The sequence below is a fragment of the Prenolepis imparis genome, unplaced genomic scaffold (assembly GCF_030444845.1).
Source record: "Prenolepis imparis isolate NDT839.2.m4 unplaced genomic scaffold, iyPreImpa1.0 SCAF_2, whole genome shotgun sequence".
NCBI classification, from domain to species: domain Eukaryota; kingdom Metazoa; phylum Arthropoda; class Insecta; order Hymenoptera; family Formicidae; genus Prenolepis; species Prenolepis imparis.
Window position 1 is genome coordinate 1,883,894 of NW_028141160.1, and position 18,889 is coordinate 1,902,782.

Sequence of the window (18,889 nt, forward strand, 5' to 3'; positions counted from 1 at the left end):
AGGGGTGGAGGGTAGGGTGTGCATGGGTTCATATGGGAATATTTGGGCGGATGAGGAGGATTTACTGAGTAGAGAAGAGATTAGGAAAGCGGTAAGTAGGATGAAAGATGGAAAAGCAACGGGCAAGGATGGGATTCCGGCTGAGGTACGGAAATATGGGGGAGTAGAGATAGAGAGCTGGATTTGGGATATGTGTAATAGGATATGGAGAGGAGAGGGGTGGATAAGAGAGTGGAGTGAGGGGTTGGTGATCCCGATTTTGAAGAAAGGGGAGGGAAGGAAGGTGACAGAATTTAGGGGGGTTACACTGACCTCATCGTTATACAAAGTGTAAGCGGCAGTATTGGCGGAAAGGCTGAGGGAGGAGATCGAGGGTAAGGGGTTGATCCCACCGAATCAAACGGGGTTTAGAAAAGGGATGGGAACTATAGACAATATCTACGTTTTAAATTATCTAATAAACAGACAAATATACAAGAAAAAGGGGGGTATAGTATTATTTTTTGTAGATTTAAAGGCTGCGTTTGATTCGGTGGATAGGGCAATATTATTAAGGGCGATGAGGGAAAGGGGAGTGAGGGAGAGTCTAATAAAAAGATGTGGGGATGTGTTGAGGGAGACGTGCTTTAGAGTAAGGATAGGTGGGATGGAAGGAGAAGAATTCTGGACGGGAAGGGGGGGTGAAACAAGGGTGTCCGTTGAGCCCTTTATTATTTAATATGTTAATGGCAGACCTGGAAAAGGAGATGAGGAAGGTGGGTTGGGGAGGAATAAAATTGGGGGATGAGAGAATTTGTTCCCTGGCGTATGCGGATGATGTGGTCTTGCTAGCGAAGGACGAGGGGGAAATGCGGAGTATGATGGGAAGATTGGAGGAATATCTAGATGAAAAGGGGGTGACGCTCAACACGGACAAATCAAAGATAATGAGGTGTAGGAAAGGGGGGGAAGGATTTAAGAAAATAAGTTGGAGATGGAAGGGGAGAAAGATTGAGGAAGTTAAAGAATATAGATATTTGGGATATGTGGTACAGAGGAACGGAAGGCAGGAGGGACAGATAAGGGATAGGATGAGGAAAGGGGCGATGATAATGGGACAAGTTTGGGGGATTGGAAAGAGGAGATTTGGAGGGGACTGGGGCAAAAGGCTATGGCTTTTTGACTCTTTGGTGTGGTCGGTGATAGGGTATGGGGTGGAAATATGGGGGTGGAAAGGGAGAGAAAAACTGGAAGGGCTACAACCCACACAGCACAAGACATCCATCGGACGTCCAAATTATATTCGTTTTATGTCGGAACGTCCGTGAACATATTACGAACGTCCTATCGACGTCTGTTTATGGATATCCATTAGACGTCCATCAAAAGATGTCCAATAGATGTCCAAAATATAACCGTTTTATATCCGATTTCTTTGGACAATTTATGGACATCCATTGTACGTCTCGTTTGGGACGTTCATCGGATGTCAGCCACAGGATATTCAATGGATCCAAATCACATCCATTTTACGTTAATAAATCCATATGTAGAGCGACACAAATTTAATCGAATATTTTGTACAAATAAATCTATTTTTCGATTTTTATTACGCGTACGACGACTAAAATATATCTCTGTGCTCCGCTATTTTTGTTTTAAATTCAAAAATCGATTAAATATCGATATCCGGTTCAAAAACTCTAATTTTGAGAAAAGTGTAGTCTAAATAATAAGTGTAATTTTCTTTAAAAATAATATATGAGATTATTAACACTTATATGGTTAATATTTTAATGCGTACGACAAATTTTTTATGTTAAAATAGGCTGCAGAATAGAGAGGTTCTCGAATTTCTAGAAATTCTTCATTTTATAGTCAATCATTATACCTAACAAAACTTGTACAATACATGAAATATCACCTAAGTCTGTGTTACATTTGAATATATGTGAAATAATATATGGCGCGATTTCCATATATTGGCGCCACTGATTTCTGTACTATAGAGATCAGTGATTAGCGTTTGTTTAATTCCCGCGTTTTTGTCTGTGATTCTCACATGTTCATGGTGCCTGATGGTGCCTGGTGTGCTTTGTGGCCTTTCGCTGAATCGTCTCGGGCGAATTTTTATTTTCTTTGTGCTGGATTCTTTTCAGGTAAGTGAATTTTATTTATGATTTAATTTATGTTCATAATAATGTTCGTTAATAATGTTCATAACTCACATATATAATTAATTTAAGTATATGTAAAATGTATTGCGCTTTTTTAGAGGTTATGATAGGTTATGAGATGTGACATGATCGAGCTGCAAAAAAAATGTGTTTTTGATATCCTTCTTTAAAGAAATCTTTTCGCAAACATAATTTTATTCACATTTTGTCTATAAATTCCGAGGTCAGACGACGCGTGCAGCAAATGTATATCATACGTATTTCGTATACAACATGCATGATTTATATTGTAAGAATAAATATTCTTCGCATAGACTTTTATTCTTAATGTCGACGATACATGGCTATGTTCTCATCAAAAAAGTTTATCAATATGGAATTCCTTATTGTAGAATAGGCTTGTTGAAGTCAGAAAATATTATTAGCTACATTAAATATAATTCAGTTCCTAATTCAGCTACATTAAATTCAGTTCCTAATTCAGCTACATTAAATTCAGTTCCTAAATTTAAATTAGTTCATTAAATTTATTTGATTTGTTTTACATAAAAATAATCTTAAAAAATATAAATTTTATGTATATATAAATGAAAAAAATGAATGTTTTTTATGGTTAAACGGCATAAGCAAATAACTTTACATCACTTTACATCGAATCTTCTTTTCATCACCTCAACAATTAGTCTTTTATTTTACTTTCGTTTATCTTATTTATCTTACTTTTGTTTATATCTTATTTATGTTTATCAACTTTGTAGGTAAAATATAATCATGCCAAAGAGGAAACCAATAAACACTGTGTCAACGCGTCACGTTAGAAGATTAATAAATAAAAAGACTTTGTTTCTTCATCAGTACTTTTTAGATGAGCACAGATCTTCGAATTTAGACAGTAAGGAAGAAAATTCGATAGCTTCCAACATAGTTTCAAATTCATCGTCTTCAGCTAAATATTCAAACGAGCAAATATTTGATGCACATGTTAATGAGGTAAACATTGAAGAGGTGTCTTTCTACTCAAGTAACAATAATAGTTCGGAAGAAACTGATTTAGAAGAAAATAATTCTGAAGAAAATAATACATTTCAAATTATTACTGAATATCACGAAAATGAAGTCGTGAATATTAATCAACAATTACAGAAAATTGAATTAAAAGTCGGTCTTGCAAAGTGGGCTGTAGAAAGGAACATTTCGCATTCCGATTTATCAGCGCTTCTAAAAGTATTAAAAACCGACCCTCATAATTCGGATTTACCAACTGATCCGCGAACATTATTACAGACTCCGAGACATACAAAAATTAAAGAAATGGCACCCGGATTTTACTGGCATTACGGCTTAGGTCGTAGCTTAATAGATTTTATTGAACAGAATTCCAAAATGTTTGTTGAATTTGAAAATACTATTTCTTTGTCTATTAACGTCGATGGGTTACCATTGTCTAGATCTTCAACCAGTGCACTATGGCCAATATTAGGTTGTCTAATCGAGTATAGCATTGTTTTTTTAATAGGCGCATATCACGGAAATTGTAAACCGAGCGATGCTTCCGTATTTTTAAAAGATTTTGTAACAGAAGCTATTGATATTGTTCGAAATGGTTTGATTCATAATGGAAAAATATATAAAGTTGTCATCAAACAAATAATTTGTGATGCTCCAGCAAAAGCTTTTATTTTAAATGTAAAAACTTTTTCAGGGTACTCTAGTTGTACCAAATGCTGTGTAGAAGGTAATTTTAGAAAAAATAGAGTATGTTTTCTAGAAAACGATGCCAGAAGACGAACAGATAAAGACTTTGTAAATCAGACGGATGATCATTATCATTTAGGACGTAGCATCTTGGCAGATATTCCTAATTTAGGTTTAGTAACAAATGTAGTATTGGATTATTTACATGTAATCTGTCTCGGTACAGTACGAAAAATGCTAAATGACATAGTTAGTGGCGAATTGGTTCGTCTTCCTCATATCAAAATTGAACAAATATCTCATCGTTTGATCGAACTCAGATCGAGTATTCCCATAGAATTTGTTAGAAAACCAAGATCGTTAAAATATCTTGCGCAATGGAAGGGTACCGAATTTCGCCAATTTTTATTATATACTAGCCCTGTTGTGTTCGAATCAGTACTTAGTTCGAGTTTATATAATCATTTTATAAGTTTTAGCGTTGCTGTCAGAATAATGTGTTGCCCAAATTTATGTAAACAGTATTTAAATTATGCACAACAATTATTGAATCATTTTGTGCACAGTTTTAAAATTATATATGGTGAACATAAAGTTTCGCATAACGTGCATAATCTTATTTATATGCCTGATGACGTTAAAAACTTCGGTGTACTTGACTCCTTCAGTGCATTCAAATTCGAAAATTTTATGCAATATTTAAAAAAACTTGTGCGAAAATCAGATAAACCTTTACAACAGTTAAACAATCGCTATGCAGAATTAAAAAATATTTTACATGCATCCAATACAAAAGAAAAGCAACGGATTATTACACCTAGAGTACGTAATTTACACACAAATGGTATTCTTATTGATAGCTGTGTAGATCCGCAATATAAAGAAATTATGTTTAAGGAATATGTATTGCGATCTAATGATAAAGCTAATAGTTGCTGTGGGTTACGACAAGGAAATATCGTATTCATTGAAAACATTAGCTTCAATACAGAAATAAATGAATTCGTCATTATTGGTAAAGAATATGAAGAAAGGAATGATTTTTTTAAAATTCCATGTTTGTCGTCTATGCTTGATATATATATAGTTGGCAAATTATGTAAGAGAAGATGGTGGCGTATATCTGATATTTGTCAAAAATTTGTACGTTTGCCTTATGCACGAACGAATTATATCGTATTTCCACTACTCCATACTGATGATTAACTTTTTTTGGTTATTTTTTTATAATTTATAATTTTTAAATTTATAATTAAATTTATAATTTAATGTCTGTAAAATTGTAATGTAATTTTTTGTTATAATGTAACTTTGTTTAATTGTCGTTAAATAAACAAAATCTCAATTGCTCTAAAATATATTGCTCTAAAATATATTATTAGATAAATCATGCGTTAGGCACATAAAAAAATTGTTATGCTAACAAGGTTCAGTTCAGACAGCTCAATATCTGACGTTTCTTTATATTACTCGTTTGATTCGGTAGCGATTGGAATGTCACTTAATATTATTATTACTTTATTGTTTAACAGCAGCACCATGAAGGACGACTCACGAAAATACTACGTCGTTCAATTTGACGACGGAATTCAAGTTATTCCTGAAAATTAGTTTGTTGATGGAACTCGAATAAAAGCATACTGGCCAAATTACACTAACTTCAAAGCTTACGATAAGGCAGTTGAATCAATGCAAAATGTTGACATTGTTAATTGGACACAAGTCGCAGTACGTGAAATCATAGCATCTTCTGGTAAATATAGAAATATATATGTTTATAATGTTTGATATAATATATAAAAGTTAAATATTTATATAAATAAATAAAGATTAATATATAAAAAAAATATAAGTTCCTATTTTTAAAAAATTAATCTTAAGTCAAAGCTTTCACATTATTTATAATCGGTTCTTATATTTAAGATCGTCTTAAGTACAATGATTAAGATGTCATAAACCACTCACATAGCCGTATTAAGACATTACATAAGACTCTTGAAATAAGAACGATCTATATATGAATATCAGCTATTATTATCTAAAATCAAATTTGCATTATCACTTGATGCATCACTACTACACCCTATAAGATTTGTCTGAAACAGTTTTTTTTAAATGCTTAGCTTTAAAAATATTTTTCCATTTCCAGACTATTTAATAACCTGGTATAGTAAATTCTATAGTTTTTTATTGTAGATGCCTTATGTCAAGTGTACAAGAATCTAGAAAAGAAATTGATTACCGAATTTATTGCTTTTGCAATGTTTTGATTATTAGAATATCAATACAGAATTTTTTCACAATACTATAAATATTTCATCGATGCATGTTTCATTCTATACTACACTATTTTCAGATTCCTTTCAACGTGCGAAAGAAAAATTAAAGAGAGCAGAAATAGTCACAGATGTAAATACTGATACCGACGAATTACTTGCAAAGAAGCGAAGAAGAATTGCAGCAGCGAAACGTTTAATCAGTAGTGATTCAGAGGAGGAAGATTCGTTTGCTGAACTTTTGCCATCATTCCCGCGTCAACCAATTGCGCGACAACAAAGCTGTGGAAATAATTCATCTGCACATTACAGCAAAGGGGATATAAGTTGTAAGAAAATTATATTTACATTAATGTTGCTATTTACAAATCAATTCTAGATAATTGGACGCAGTTATGCAATATGGAACCAATCACCAATTTTTTCGATTTCGAGATTTTTATTGCAAATTGTGTCTGATACATTCAAATGTATCAGGTACAATTTACGATAAACATCTCGAAATAAAAAAAATGGTAGTTGGTTCCATATTGCATAACTCCAATTTATTAATTAAAAGCGAAAGAAATATTCTAAAATATTCCAACCACTGGTCAACTAAAGTAGATTTGGCAATTTCTAGCATTACATTTTTTAATTGTCATTAATTTTACAGCTAGAGCATCATCTCAACAATCATCGCCATTGCAATTGCAATCCGAAGAACAGGATTATTCATTTCATTCCAATCTTTCTCAGAATAGTAGATCGTCAATAATAAGTAAAAAAAATACCAATAACATATACAATGGTAATTTTTAATAGTTAAATAATTTCAAATTTATCGTTTGAAATGTAGTTACCAATTACTCTATATAATCGAAATATTGAATTGTTTTTATCCTCCTTTTAATTGGCTTTAATCAAAATATTAATTATATTTTATTATATTTGTTATTTTTTCAGATATTTTACAATCGCAGACAATAAAAAAGAAGGGAGTTAGAGATCTTTCGCGCTCAACCGATTTCATACGACGCAATAACATTTCTTCATCTGATTCTGAAAACGAGTCTAGTTTGGCACAATTTGCTAAGAATGTAAAAGAAACTGCACATAAATCTTCACCATCCATTGCGCAATATGACAAGCATAAGCAAGTGGAAAGTAAGTCATAATTTATATAATAAGTTTGTTTATACACGGTAATTTGAAACAACCGTTTGTTTTTAAAATGTATTCCTGACTTAATTCTAAGACGATTTTTCCTTTATTAAAATTTTGTCCGAAGTTTAGTTTTTAAATTATAAAAAGAAATAATTAACGAATTACGGGACAAGTATGAGAGATAGACAGGAGCGGCGCAACTCATCATCCGATATCACGTGTAACAAACAGCTGATCGTAACTATCGTAATAACACGCATCGGATGATGAGTTACGCCGCTCCTGCCTACTCCTCGTACTTGTTCCGTAATTCGCTAATTATTTCTTTTTATAATTTAAAAATTAAGCTTCGGATAAAATTTTGGTAAAGGAAAAATTGTCTTAGAATTAAGCCAGGAATACGACATTTTAAGGATAAACGGTTGTTTTCAATCTTGTATGTATTATATTATCAGTAATTAATAGTTTTGCATGCTTACAGACGATGCCTCATTCAAAAAGTACATTATAAAAACTTTAACGGACATAAAATATAAAGTAAACATTATTATTGCCAATCAAAATGATGAACGAAACGTATGTACCTGTAAAAAAAATCAAGCAAACGATCAAAATGAAGAGGCGGGAGAGAATCCGTTCATTTCTATGTTTCCGATTAAAAACGACGAGGAATTACAAACATTAGAGAGATTCTTAATAGATGAACAAAATCGCGCAAAATTGGTAAGATATTTGTTAATTTTCATCTATTTATGTTTTTGATGGTTTAGACAAGTGTATTTATAATTATATAATAATTTTGCACAGATAAAACAATTACAAAAACTTGGTGGCCAAAGTGCAAAACACACTGTACAAAACATGTTAAAAAAATGCATCGCATTAGAATTAGCGCAAACATTTAGTTGGTTTGGAAGAAGAAACAAAAAACAATTTTCTGAACTGCGCTTTTGCACAATTGTAACAGGTAAATAAGTTAATTATTATAATACACTTCCTATTATTGAAACTGAGTAATTATTAGTTTATAAATGTTAATTAATTGGTGATAGATTTAATATATTTTTTTTAATTTGATATTTTACTAAAATTTAGTATTAAAACTTGTTCTCTTATTTTTCAGATGTAGTTCAAAAACATTATCCCGATGCTACAAATACATTTATTTGTACTTTCATTAAAGAGTGGCTGCGTCGCGCGCCTGAAAAATGTGGTAAACGTGCAGATGAAGAAGCAGCAGTTGAGCTTCGTGCAAATGATAACGACTAGTCTTATCGTAAGCAATATATATATATATATATATATGTGTGTGTGTGTGTATATCTACATATATATATATATATATACACATATATATACCAAAGATAATAGAATTAATATTTTTGTTATTAACTCATAGATATTATTTGATAATTATAGTTTGGCCAAGTGCTTTTGTGTCACATCAATATAAACCAATTTTGTTAGAATAACTGTAACATTTTTTTATTATAATTAATAAAATAATTATTTAGTTTATTTTTATACGTTTAGTATATGTATAAAAAAGTTACTTATTATTAGAGTTTTGCTGTACAACAATGTATGTTACATATTATACGTATTATGTACAAATTATATTATAGAGATGGTAAACAGCACAATTGATTAATAATAAAATTAATTTTAATCATTAAATGTGTTTTTTTATAATAAAAAAATGAAAAATTAAAATATATTTATTAACTTGTCGAAAATAATTTATTTTATTCCTATATTGCACCACATTTACTCTGTAATAAATACCAGATTGATTTGTAATTTACAAGTTCAAAAACAGCGATTGTGTGTATTTAATAATCTTGAATTTGCAGTCTGCTCAAGGGTGGAATTTTATATAAGGAATTATTTAATAAAACGTTAACAAAAGTTCGGAAATCGTTTTATAGATTCTATGCCATATGTGCTGTATAAAATGGATATTCTAAAATAAACATCTATTTTTAATGATTATGTTTTTCAGACAAACCGGAGACCAGAGATTTGATTCTTGAATGCATTTGTAAGAGATACGTATGCGTAAATTCCATTTTTACAGAAAATCTACAAGTTTTGATTGGCTAAATAGCCAATCAACTTTTACAATTTTTCTGTAAGGGCAGAATTTGCACATACGTTTCTTTTATTAATGAATTCAAGAATCAAATCTCTGGTTTTATGGATGTTTGAATTGGACATAAATCGTACGGTATTCATTTATTGAATGTCCATGAGACATTTGAATTGGACATCCATTGGAGGTACTGTATTTTCATCCACTAGATGTCCATTGTACGTCCGAAGGGCATCTAATTAGTCCGATATGGATGTCCATAGGATATCCGTATTTGTTTACCAGATGTCCATAAGACGTTCTATGGACGTAAATAAGCCGGACATTGGGACATAATATGTACGCTCCATGGACAGCCAGCGGACGTATACGGACATCTTACGGATATCCATGTTAGACCAATCGTACGTTCGTCGGACGTTCAATGGACATCCATGTGCTATGTGGGAAGATAGATATCTGAGGTGGGTACTAGGGGTAGATCGGAGGACACCGGGGTATTTGGTGAGGGAAGAAGTTCAGAGGGAGAAATTAGAAGGTAGAATGGGGAGAAGGGCATGGGGATATGAGAGGAGACTGGAGCAGGGGAAAGGAGGAGCTATAGCGAGGAAGTGTTGGGAAGAGACGAGGAGGAGGGCGAGGAAAGGGGAGTTTTTATCGGAATGGGAGGAAGAAAGGAGGGATTTTTTCAAGGAGAGAGGTATGGAGTTAAGGGAGATAGAAGAAAAAAGAGAAAAGGGGGAATTTGGGTGGGAAATAGTAGAGGAAATAGATAGAAATAGACAAAGGGAGGCTAGAAGGAGCAGGATTATGGAATCGAAATATAATGTTTGGTATAAATGGGTGAAAGGGGAGGGGGTACCGGGGTATTTAAGAAAGGGATGGGGAGAAAGTAGATGGCAAAGAATGGCGAGATTTAGGCTTGGAAGTGAGATGAAGGGGAATAGATACTGGATGGAAGAGAAGGAGAATGTATGTAGGGTGTGTGAAGGGGGAGTGGAAACATGGGAACATGTTTGGGAGGAATGCAGTGGGGGAGGAGCAGAAGGAAGTTGGCAGGAAATGGTGGAGGAGGTACTGGGGGAGGAAGGGGAAGGGGAGGAGTGGTTGAGGAGGTTAGAAGAGTATAGAGGGGTAAGTAGGGAGAGAGAAAAAGGTATGGGTCCAAGATGGATGAAGGTGTGAGTGATAAAGACTGAACGTTGGGGAGTATGAAAGGTGAGAAAGGATGGGATGGAATGGAAGGGGCGTATTGCGGTATAGGGGATGGTACGTAAAGGTGTTGAAACCAGTAGACCGATTGACACTGAAGGAAATGGAGGTCCCAGGCGAGGAGCGTGCGACTGTAGATTATAGTTGTTTCCGAATGAGAGCTTGAGCGTTACAGGTCGGTTGAAAGGCGTATGAGTGCGCAAAATTGCCAGTCGAGATAGTATAATTTTATTTTCTTTCTTTGTATTTTATTATTTGTTAATTGTAAGTAGTTATATATGCGTAACATTTGTATGCGATATATCCCGGGAAACGGGAGTCCTTGTAACCCCAAGGGGAACAATAAAGTATCAATTCAATTCAATTCAATTCAATTAGTGCAAAATACAAAATTAAAAAAAAATTTAATGAAAACAGGTGTCAATTCTCACGTGTTTGGATACGCGGTTGCGTTCAATTCCAGTTGAGACACACTCTGACTCTTCTTTTCAGAAGAGTCGAAGTGTGTCTACTTTAATTTCAACGCACTCATTAATGGAAAAAGAGGTGTGCTAATTTGAAACGAATGTGCCGTCTGTGTCGCCTTTTAGGAAAGCGTATCTCTGTAAAACAGTTAAATTATGTCTGTTTCTCTTTCAACACACTTATAAATGGAAAACGAAGTGTGTCAAATTGAGACGAGTGTGTCGCTTGTGTCGCCTAAAAGGAAAACTGCCAGAACGTTGCACCAGTGGCTCGAGTTAAAAACTCATTTCAATATGACGAGACTTTCGGAGAAATGCTACTCTGCGGAGATTCTATACAACATGTATTGCGACGAAACAAACATGTTGTACTTGTTATTTCTAAAGCCAATTTTGTCTGAAATACAAGTCGTGAACAAGGCATTTCAAAGCGAGAAAAACGATCACGTGAAACTTTTAAATGATCTCAATATCGTCGTGCAAGGAATTTCGAAAAAACTCGTGTTGCCATCATGTAAAGTAGACCCTCTGCTGAGTTCCATCGAAGATTATCTCGATCCTAAGCCGTACTTGGGACATTCATTCGAAAAAAAATTGAGCAGCTCAGGAAGGACGGACAGATTAACGCTAACGACGAGCAAAGGATCCGTGAACGATGCAAATCATTCTTACTCAGCCTTTAAAGCAGCTCAAACAACGATTGCCCGAGAATGTAGTTATCCTTAAAAAAATATCGCTGCTATCAGTGGATAATGTATTGAAAGCGGTTAAAGAATCAATACAACCATTACTCGAATACGTTGGCTCAAGAAATATCGATATCATCGAATCGCAACTTTCAAAAATCAATTTGATTGATTGGACAAACAAAACCGATACCATTGTATTTTGGGATGAGGTGAATAAATACAGAGACGCATCCGGAAGTAACCCGTTCGCCGAATTAACCACTTTTGCTTTGTCAATGCTCATTCTACCGTATTCGAACGCACAAGTTGAGCGTATTTTTAGCCAATTAAATCTCGTAAAAAATAAAACACGGAATAACGAATGCAATTTTAACGATTCGTTTTGGTTTAAAAAGAGATAATAAATGCTGCCACAACTATGTCCTGCCGCCAGAGGTTGTACGTAAAATTGGTTCCAAAGAAACCTACATAAAAAAAGTGGTCCAGTCGTGCTCGCAAGCAACTGAGAATGACGATGATATCGATTTTTGTTTTGATGAACGTAATTAATTAGAGTTTTGATTTAGTTTAAAACTTTGTTTATAAGATAATTTTGATTAATTTAGTTTGAGTTTATTTAGTTCGTTATAAACAATGTTTATAGTTTATTTTTCCAGAGATTATAATGTTGAGTTTCTATGGCACGCCGTTTTGCTATTTATTAATAAGATTTTTTAATCTAAAATAAAAATTCAATAACCGATTTAAACTGAAGCACATAGTTCTTTGAAACCATTTCTATTATGTCATAACATAATAAAAATGAATTAAAATTATGTCTTGACATAAAATTAATTCAAAATACATAGAGAAAGATACAGCGTAGGTGGAATTATTTTTATGTCAAGACATAATTTTAATTCATTTTTATTATGTCATGAGATAATATTAATGTATTTTTATTATGTCTTAACATAATAATAATTGCAGGAATATAAATTTTGTAAGCTATCATAATAATTCAATGAATTAAAATTGTGTTACGACATAATAAAAATACATTAATATTATCTCATGACATAATAAAAATGAATTAAAATTATGTCTTGGCATAATAAAAATTGAAAATTAGAATTACGTGCTACTGTCATTTTAATTCTAGCTTTCATACTAAATTTTAAATCGAAAGAAATTTTCATTATGTCAAGACATAATATTTATTGAGAATTTCTATTATGTACATAATTTTAATTTCCATAATTTTAATTCGGGAATTAAAATTATGTACATAATAGAAATTCGGGAATTAAAATTATTGGAATTAAAATTATGTACATAATTTTTATTCCTGAAATTTTATTATGTACATAATTTTTATTCCCGAATTAAAATTATGTACATAATTTTAACTCCCGAACAATTTTTATGTTATAACAAAATAAATTCAAAATTAATATTTTCTCTAGACATAATTTTAATTCTGCGTGTTTAATTATATGATAGCTTAATAATAATTCGATGAATTATAAATATGTCTAGACATAATAATAATTTATTTTCTTTCAGTATCAATTTAATTTAGTAGAATTTTTATGATGGTATTAAATAGCAAAACGGCGTGCCATAAGTTTCTTTATTTTATCAGAAATGTGATATAACTAATTATATAATAAAATAAATAATTTCAAGTTTATTTGAGTATGGATTATTTGAATTAAGATTATAATTTCTCTGCGAGAGATTAAGCCAAAGAATTTTTACCTTTAAAATATCGAATTACATAAATTATCAAATTTTCTGCTAAAAACACCGAATTATCTTAAAATCACCAAATTTCCAACTAAAATTATATTGAAATCACTAAATTTCCCGCTAATCACTAGACCGATAAATGTTGCCACTAAAAATCTTCCAAAACCATCAAATCTAGCGGGAAAACCACTAAGTTGGCAACACTGTACATAAAGCCCATAAAGGGCAGCTCCGTGAACTTGGCCTCCAATTTTGACTTTTTGAGTTTTTTTTTAAATCGTTTGTAAGTCGTTTGTAGGTGATTGTTAGATTAATTAAAACGTTTGTTAGATTAGCCTCGCGCTGCAAAATAAAAAATAAAATTGACCGTGAAGTTAGCCCCCGGTTTTTTATTTTGATCCTATTTAAGTTTTGCAGAGGCTCAATCAATGCGGAATCGTTTGTTGGTCACGAATATGCTAATTAGAACGTTTGTTAGATCGTCGTTTCTTAAATAAAAGCAAAAAACGATATTTCGCGTGTTGCTAATCGCGCTGGTTTGCCGGAGTCATAACGCGTAAGAGAAAAAATATAATAAGGAAGAGTAAGTGAGACAGAGAGCACTACCGCGTTACGTACCTCGCTCGCGCATGTGTAGTTAATTTTTGTCCACGCTAACATCAAAGGTGCCGACAGAGAGTTGCGCTACTGTATATACTGTGATCCAGTACTATATATTGACACAGATTAATAGACAGATAGCCAAAGACCTGGATGAAGACGAGACCGGCATTTCTCACTGATTTCAGCGCCATATCGTAGTAGTGGCCAATGCAGTAACTACTAACTACATTCCCAAGAAATAAGTCATTTTCGAAGTCAAAAGTCGCGTCGTTAATACGACGGTAATAGTAGTAATTGTGGGATCCCAGGTTTAAAACTTGGGATGGCATTATTTTTTTTTTGTTTTTTATTATTTTATATGTATATGTTATATGTATTATTTATTACGTAGACATAAATATTCGGCATATATTTATTGTTTTTTAGATACGCATATATCTTCTTATATATTTAAAATGTATAAATTAATCATAATATAAATAAAATATTTTTATAGAGAAATATTTTTAGAAATATTTTTACTTTTTAAAAATTTATACATTTTTTAAATTTTCTTAATTAATCTAATAATGTTAGAATACACACTTTTCATAACTTACGGAAAACATTCGGATTAAAAATTTAAAAAGTGTATGAATTTTTAAAAATTAAAATATTTCTAAAAATATTTCTCTGTAAAAATATTTTATTTATAAAATGATATAAAAAGGCCAACTAACGAGCAAATATCTATTAGATGTTGTTGAACGATTATTTATTAAATATTAACATTAAAGATATTTAAAATAAATTAACAAACGTTTCGACTGTACGCAGTCTCCTTCAGTGTTGTCATTTAATATTTATGACAGTATAATTTCTGAACATTTTGATAATGCTGTTATAGCCCGAACTATAACCAGTAGTTATTAGAAATTAGAATTTATTGAATATCTTTATAGAATACTGTAAAACATTTTTGCTTATAAAAGAGCGCTCTCGACAAACGCTCGTCGCGTGAAAACGCTAACGCAGCGAGACACGCGCGAAGCACCGGAAACCGCGAGATGCAAGCGAAGACCAGGGACTTCGACCTGCTTCGCTTGCAATTAGACCAAAAACGCGTGAGTATTGTTAACCAATCAGAGACCTGTTTCCAAGGGCCTCTCCCGAAAGAAATCCAAGAAACAAAGAGGATATAGGACGGAGAGCCCGCCCGCGAAGGCAGTCTCGAATACAATTCCTAAACATCAAGACGTGGTCGCTAATAAGAAACCAGAACATCAGAACGAGACTCACTAACAACGACCTGAATTATTGAGAGGAATACGAATATACGCTCATCGAATGTTACGCGAATATATATTTAAAGAAAGGACGAGAAATAAAGCGAAACCATATTCAATCCGAAATAAAAATATATTTAATCAAAAGAAGAGAGAGTAATCTTCCTATCTTCCTACGACGTCCCGGTCGACCCGAGGATCCTCATCCTTAATTCGGCGCAACCCCAGTGCCTTGTTCGAGGCACACAACAAAATTGGTGGCAGCGGTGGGATTGCGCCGACGGACCGCCAGGACCAGCAGGAACCTGAAGACCTGAAAACAATACAAAAGTATTAGAAAAATCAGGCACGTCGAAATAATCGACGGACAACACAGAAAGCAGCATACAATAAATTAAGACCCGCAATACACACATACACAACGTGTGGAAGCAGGCACGTCAGTTAGAAAAACAGCTGACGGAAATAAGCAGAAGTCACAGTGCAGTGAAAGTGAAGGACGGACAACGCAAGCAGTACGAAGAGCGATAAGCAAGCAGCTGAGAATCGAGTAGGATCGTCCCAAGGACAACGCCGACCTGCGACAATCTCACGGACAACGCGTCATCACGGAGCGACGACCTGCCGTGTCAAGCACGAGCACCGAGCCGCCAGCCGTTATCAGCCCACGAGCGATCGAGTTGCAGCAGCAGCAGCCAAGCCGTACCGAGCGATAAAGAGCGTAACGATGCGAACCGTAATACTGTAAGTCCGATCCTTATAATATTTCTGCGTGAATGTCGGAAGGGAACAAGACATCCCCGAAACCGATAGCGAACAAATCTTGGCTACATAGCGACTCAGCCAAACGAGCGATTCAAGCGTTACCCTTAACTGTAGAAAGACTCGAGCGAGTTCGTAGAAAATTAGAGAACGAATATTCAAGAGAAAGCGAAGACGAATTACCCGCGAACGTCATTGTTAAACGCGAGTTCCCCTTCGATAGTTTTGACGAAAGTATACTAAAGACGCGAACAGACGGTAATAACGAAAATATAAAAGAAATTAAAATACGCGCAAGCAAAACCCCTAGCAACGCGTCACAGAAAAGCGGATGGTCAACTACGTACGATAGTAGCGATTTTGACTCTAACGAAGATAACATGTCGGTGATGCACACTCCACCAAATGGTGCAGCGGACGTATCCGTGGGTGCTGTGGACCGCGAAATTGGTCGCCTACGCGAAACTATAGAGCGCGGAAACGTACATCGCGTAGAAGTCGACGTACACAGGACACCCGCCGAACATAAGATACCCGTCGAAAACAACGCGAACGAGGAAAATCCTTTGATGCGCGACGTATTACAAGGCCTACGAGATTTACAAATCGAAATGCGAACAGAAATAAATAAAATGTACGATTGGAGGTCACGCGGAGAGAGATCAGACGAGAGTCGTCAAAGCTCCCGCGAACGCGCACGCAAACGGGATGCAAATAGGCACCGCGATAATCGACATCTCCGTGAACACACCCGTAATCAAGATGCGGAAGAGAGATGCGACAGTCGGCAAGATCTACGCGAACTCACTCCCGAGCGAGACAGAAATAACCAACGTGATCACCGCGACTACCCTCGAAATCGAGACGCAGGAGATCGACGGAATCTACGCGAACACACACGCGAACAGGGAGCGGATAGGCGCTACAATAGGCAGATTAGATCCCGCGAACGCGCTTATGATCGAGATTCGGACGAAGAGCACGAGCCTCGTATGGCTTACGGACGAACCGAGCGTGACATCCGAAATCGGCGGAATGCCTCACAACGGTACATATCACTAAAGGAGGCGCGAATAATGATACCGGAGTTCGACGGCACAACGCGAACCCGATTACAAGAATTTTTAAACTCCTGTACGTACGCAATTAAAAATATTCACCCTGATGACGAGGAAGCGTTAATTCAAGGAATATTATTTACTAAATTACGGGGAAAAGCCATGCAAGATTTCGAGACACGAAACATTCAAACGTTCGAAGAATTGAAAGACCAACTAGAAAATTCTTATCAAAGTAAGCGGAGTACAGCGATTTACAAATCGAGTTCAATTCGCTCAAGCAAAACTTTAACGAACTGGCACAGAGTTTCGGACAACGCGTCGACAAACTTGCCAGGAAATTTTATAGCTCAATGATTGAGGGAGAAAAGCGTTCGAGCACATATAAGCGTGCTATTTTAGAAACCATACAAAGCCAAGCATTACTCAATTTCCAATTCGGGTTACGTAACGAATTGAAAATACTCGTGCGATCACAACGATACACAACACTTCAAGAAGCGATAACGGGCGCAACCGCAGAAGAAAAGTTAATAGGATCTAACGCATCGCGAATGACAATTATTTATTACGTAGACATAAATATTCGACATATATTTATTGTTTTTTAGATACGCATATATCTTCTTATATATTTAAAATGTATAAAGTAATCATAATATAAATAAAATAATTCACAATTGTACAATTTAGTAGCGCTCTTGTATTTCTTAAAAAATAAACATAAAATGATATAAAAAGGCCAACTAACGAGCAAATATCTATTAGATGTTGTTGAACGATTATTTATTAAATATTAACATTAAAGATATTTAAAATAAATTAACAAACGTTTCGACTGTACGCAGTCTTCTTCAGTGTTGTCATTTAATATTTATGACAGTATAATTTCTGAACATTTTGATAATGCGAACGATTACATTGCTAAGATTTATTGACGTGTTGCGAATAGAGTAAGTTATAAAAATTAAAGGTGGAAAACTCTTCTAATTCCATCGTTTAAAGGCGTGGAATTGTCTTAGTTCCCGATGGTATGTGTGATTCTCTATATGGAATGAACAACTCTTTATAAGCTAACCTTACATATTTTATATAAATTAAAATTAAAATTAAATTTCTTACTGTAATATATCCCCATAGATGAGTTTATGACCATCCGTGACATTGATTGTCTGTGACACATCTCACCTCCAACACAATCATGAGAAACAGCCACAAATTTATATTTATATACCATATGATATGTACAAGTTATTCTTTTCTTATTGACTATTTTGTTTTGTTTGTTTATTTCAAAGGTTAGCTATTTTATCCAGTATATCTGAATATGATTCGCTGAGTAACTCTGTGTCTTTTTTTAAATTTATACCGGTTTTTTGTTCCTTTATGTGCAGCATTTCAGAAATCATTCTTTTATGATAATTTGTTTCGTAATCTAAAATTTTAACATTATCCCAATCAAAATTGTGTTGTTCTTTGATTCTATGTTCTGATATAACAGAGTGTCTCTTCGAATCCATTCTGATATTATTTTTATGTTCTTTTGTTCTAGTCTGTAATTGTCTCTTTGTTTGGCCAACGTATGTTGCATTACAGTCGTTGCAGTTAATCTTGTAAACTACACTGGAATTATGTGAATGTTGATTTTTGTCTTTATGGGTTTTTATAATTTTGTTCAGTTTGTTTAAACATCGAAAACCAATTATCACATTGGTTTTTTTAAATGAAGAGACAATCATT

The 18,889-nt window shown here is 34.0% G+C and overlaps 1 protein-coding gene across 2 annotated transcripts; it reads left to right on the plus strand.

The window, feature by feature from the left end:
* The first annotated feature begins 1,922 nt into the window (after positions 1–1,922).
* On the plus strand, positions 1,923–8,719 carry LOC145949052 (uncharacterized). Of its 2 annotated transcripts, none has more exons than XM_083058747.1 (9): positions 1,923–2,138; positions 5,384–5,604; positions 6,208–6,456; positions 6,783–6,917; positions 7,073–7,273; positions 7,755–7,996; positions 8,081–8,240; positions 8,397–8,549; positions 8,693–8,719. In XM_083058747.1, the coding sequence occupies exons 2-8, from the start codon at positions 5,541–5,543 to the stop codon at positions 8,540–8,542; spliced, it is 1,197 nt and encodes a 398-aa protein (XP_082914873.1). In that variant the 5' UTR covers positions 1,923–2,138; positions 5,384–5,540; the 3' UTR covers positions 8,543–8,549; positions 8,693–8,719. The 2 variants fall into 2 exon arrangements, with proteins under 2 accessions (XP_082914873.1, XP_082914874.1); XM_083058748.1 differs by having other exon boundaries at positions 2,126–2,138; positions 5,387–5,604.
* Positions 8,720–18,889: the final 10,170 nt, after the last annotated feature.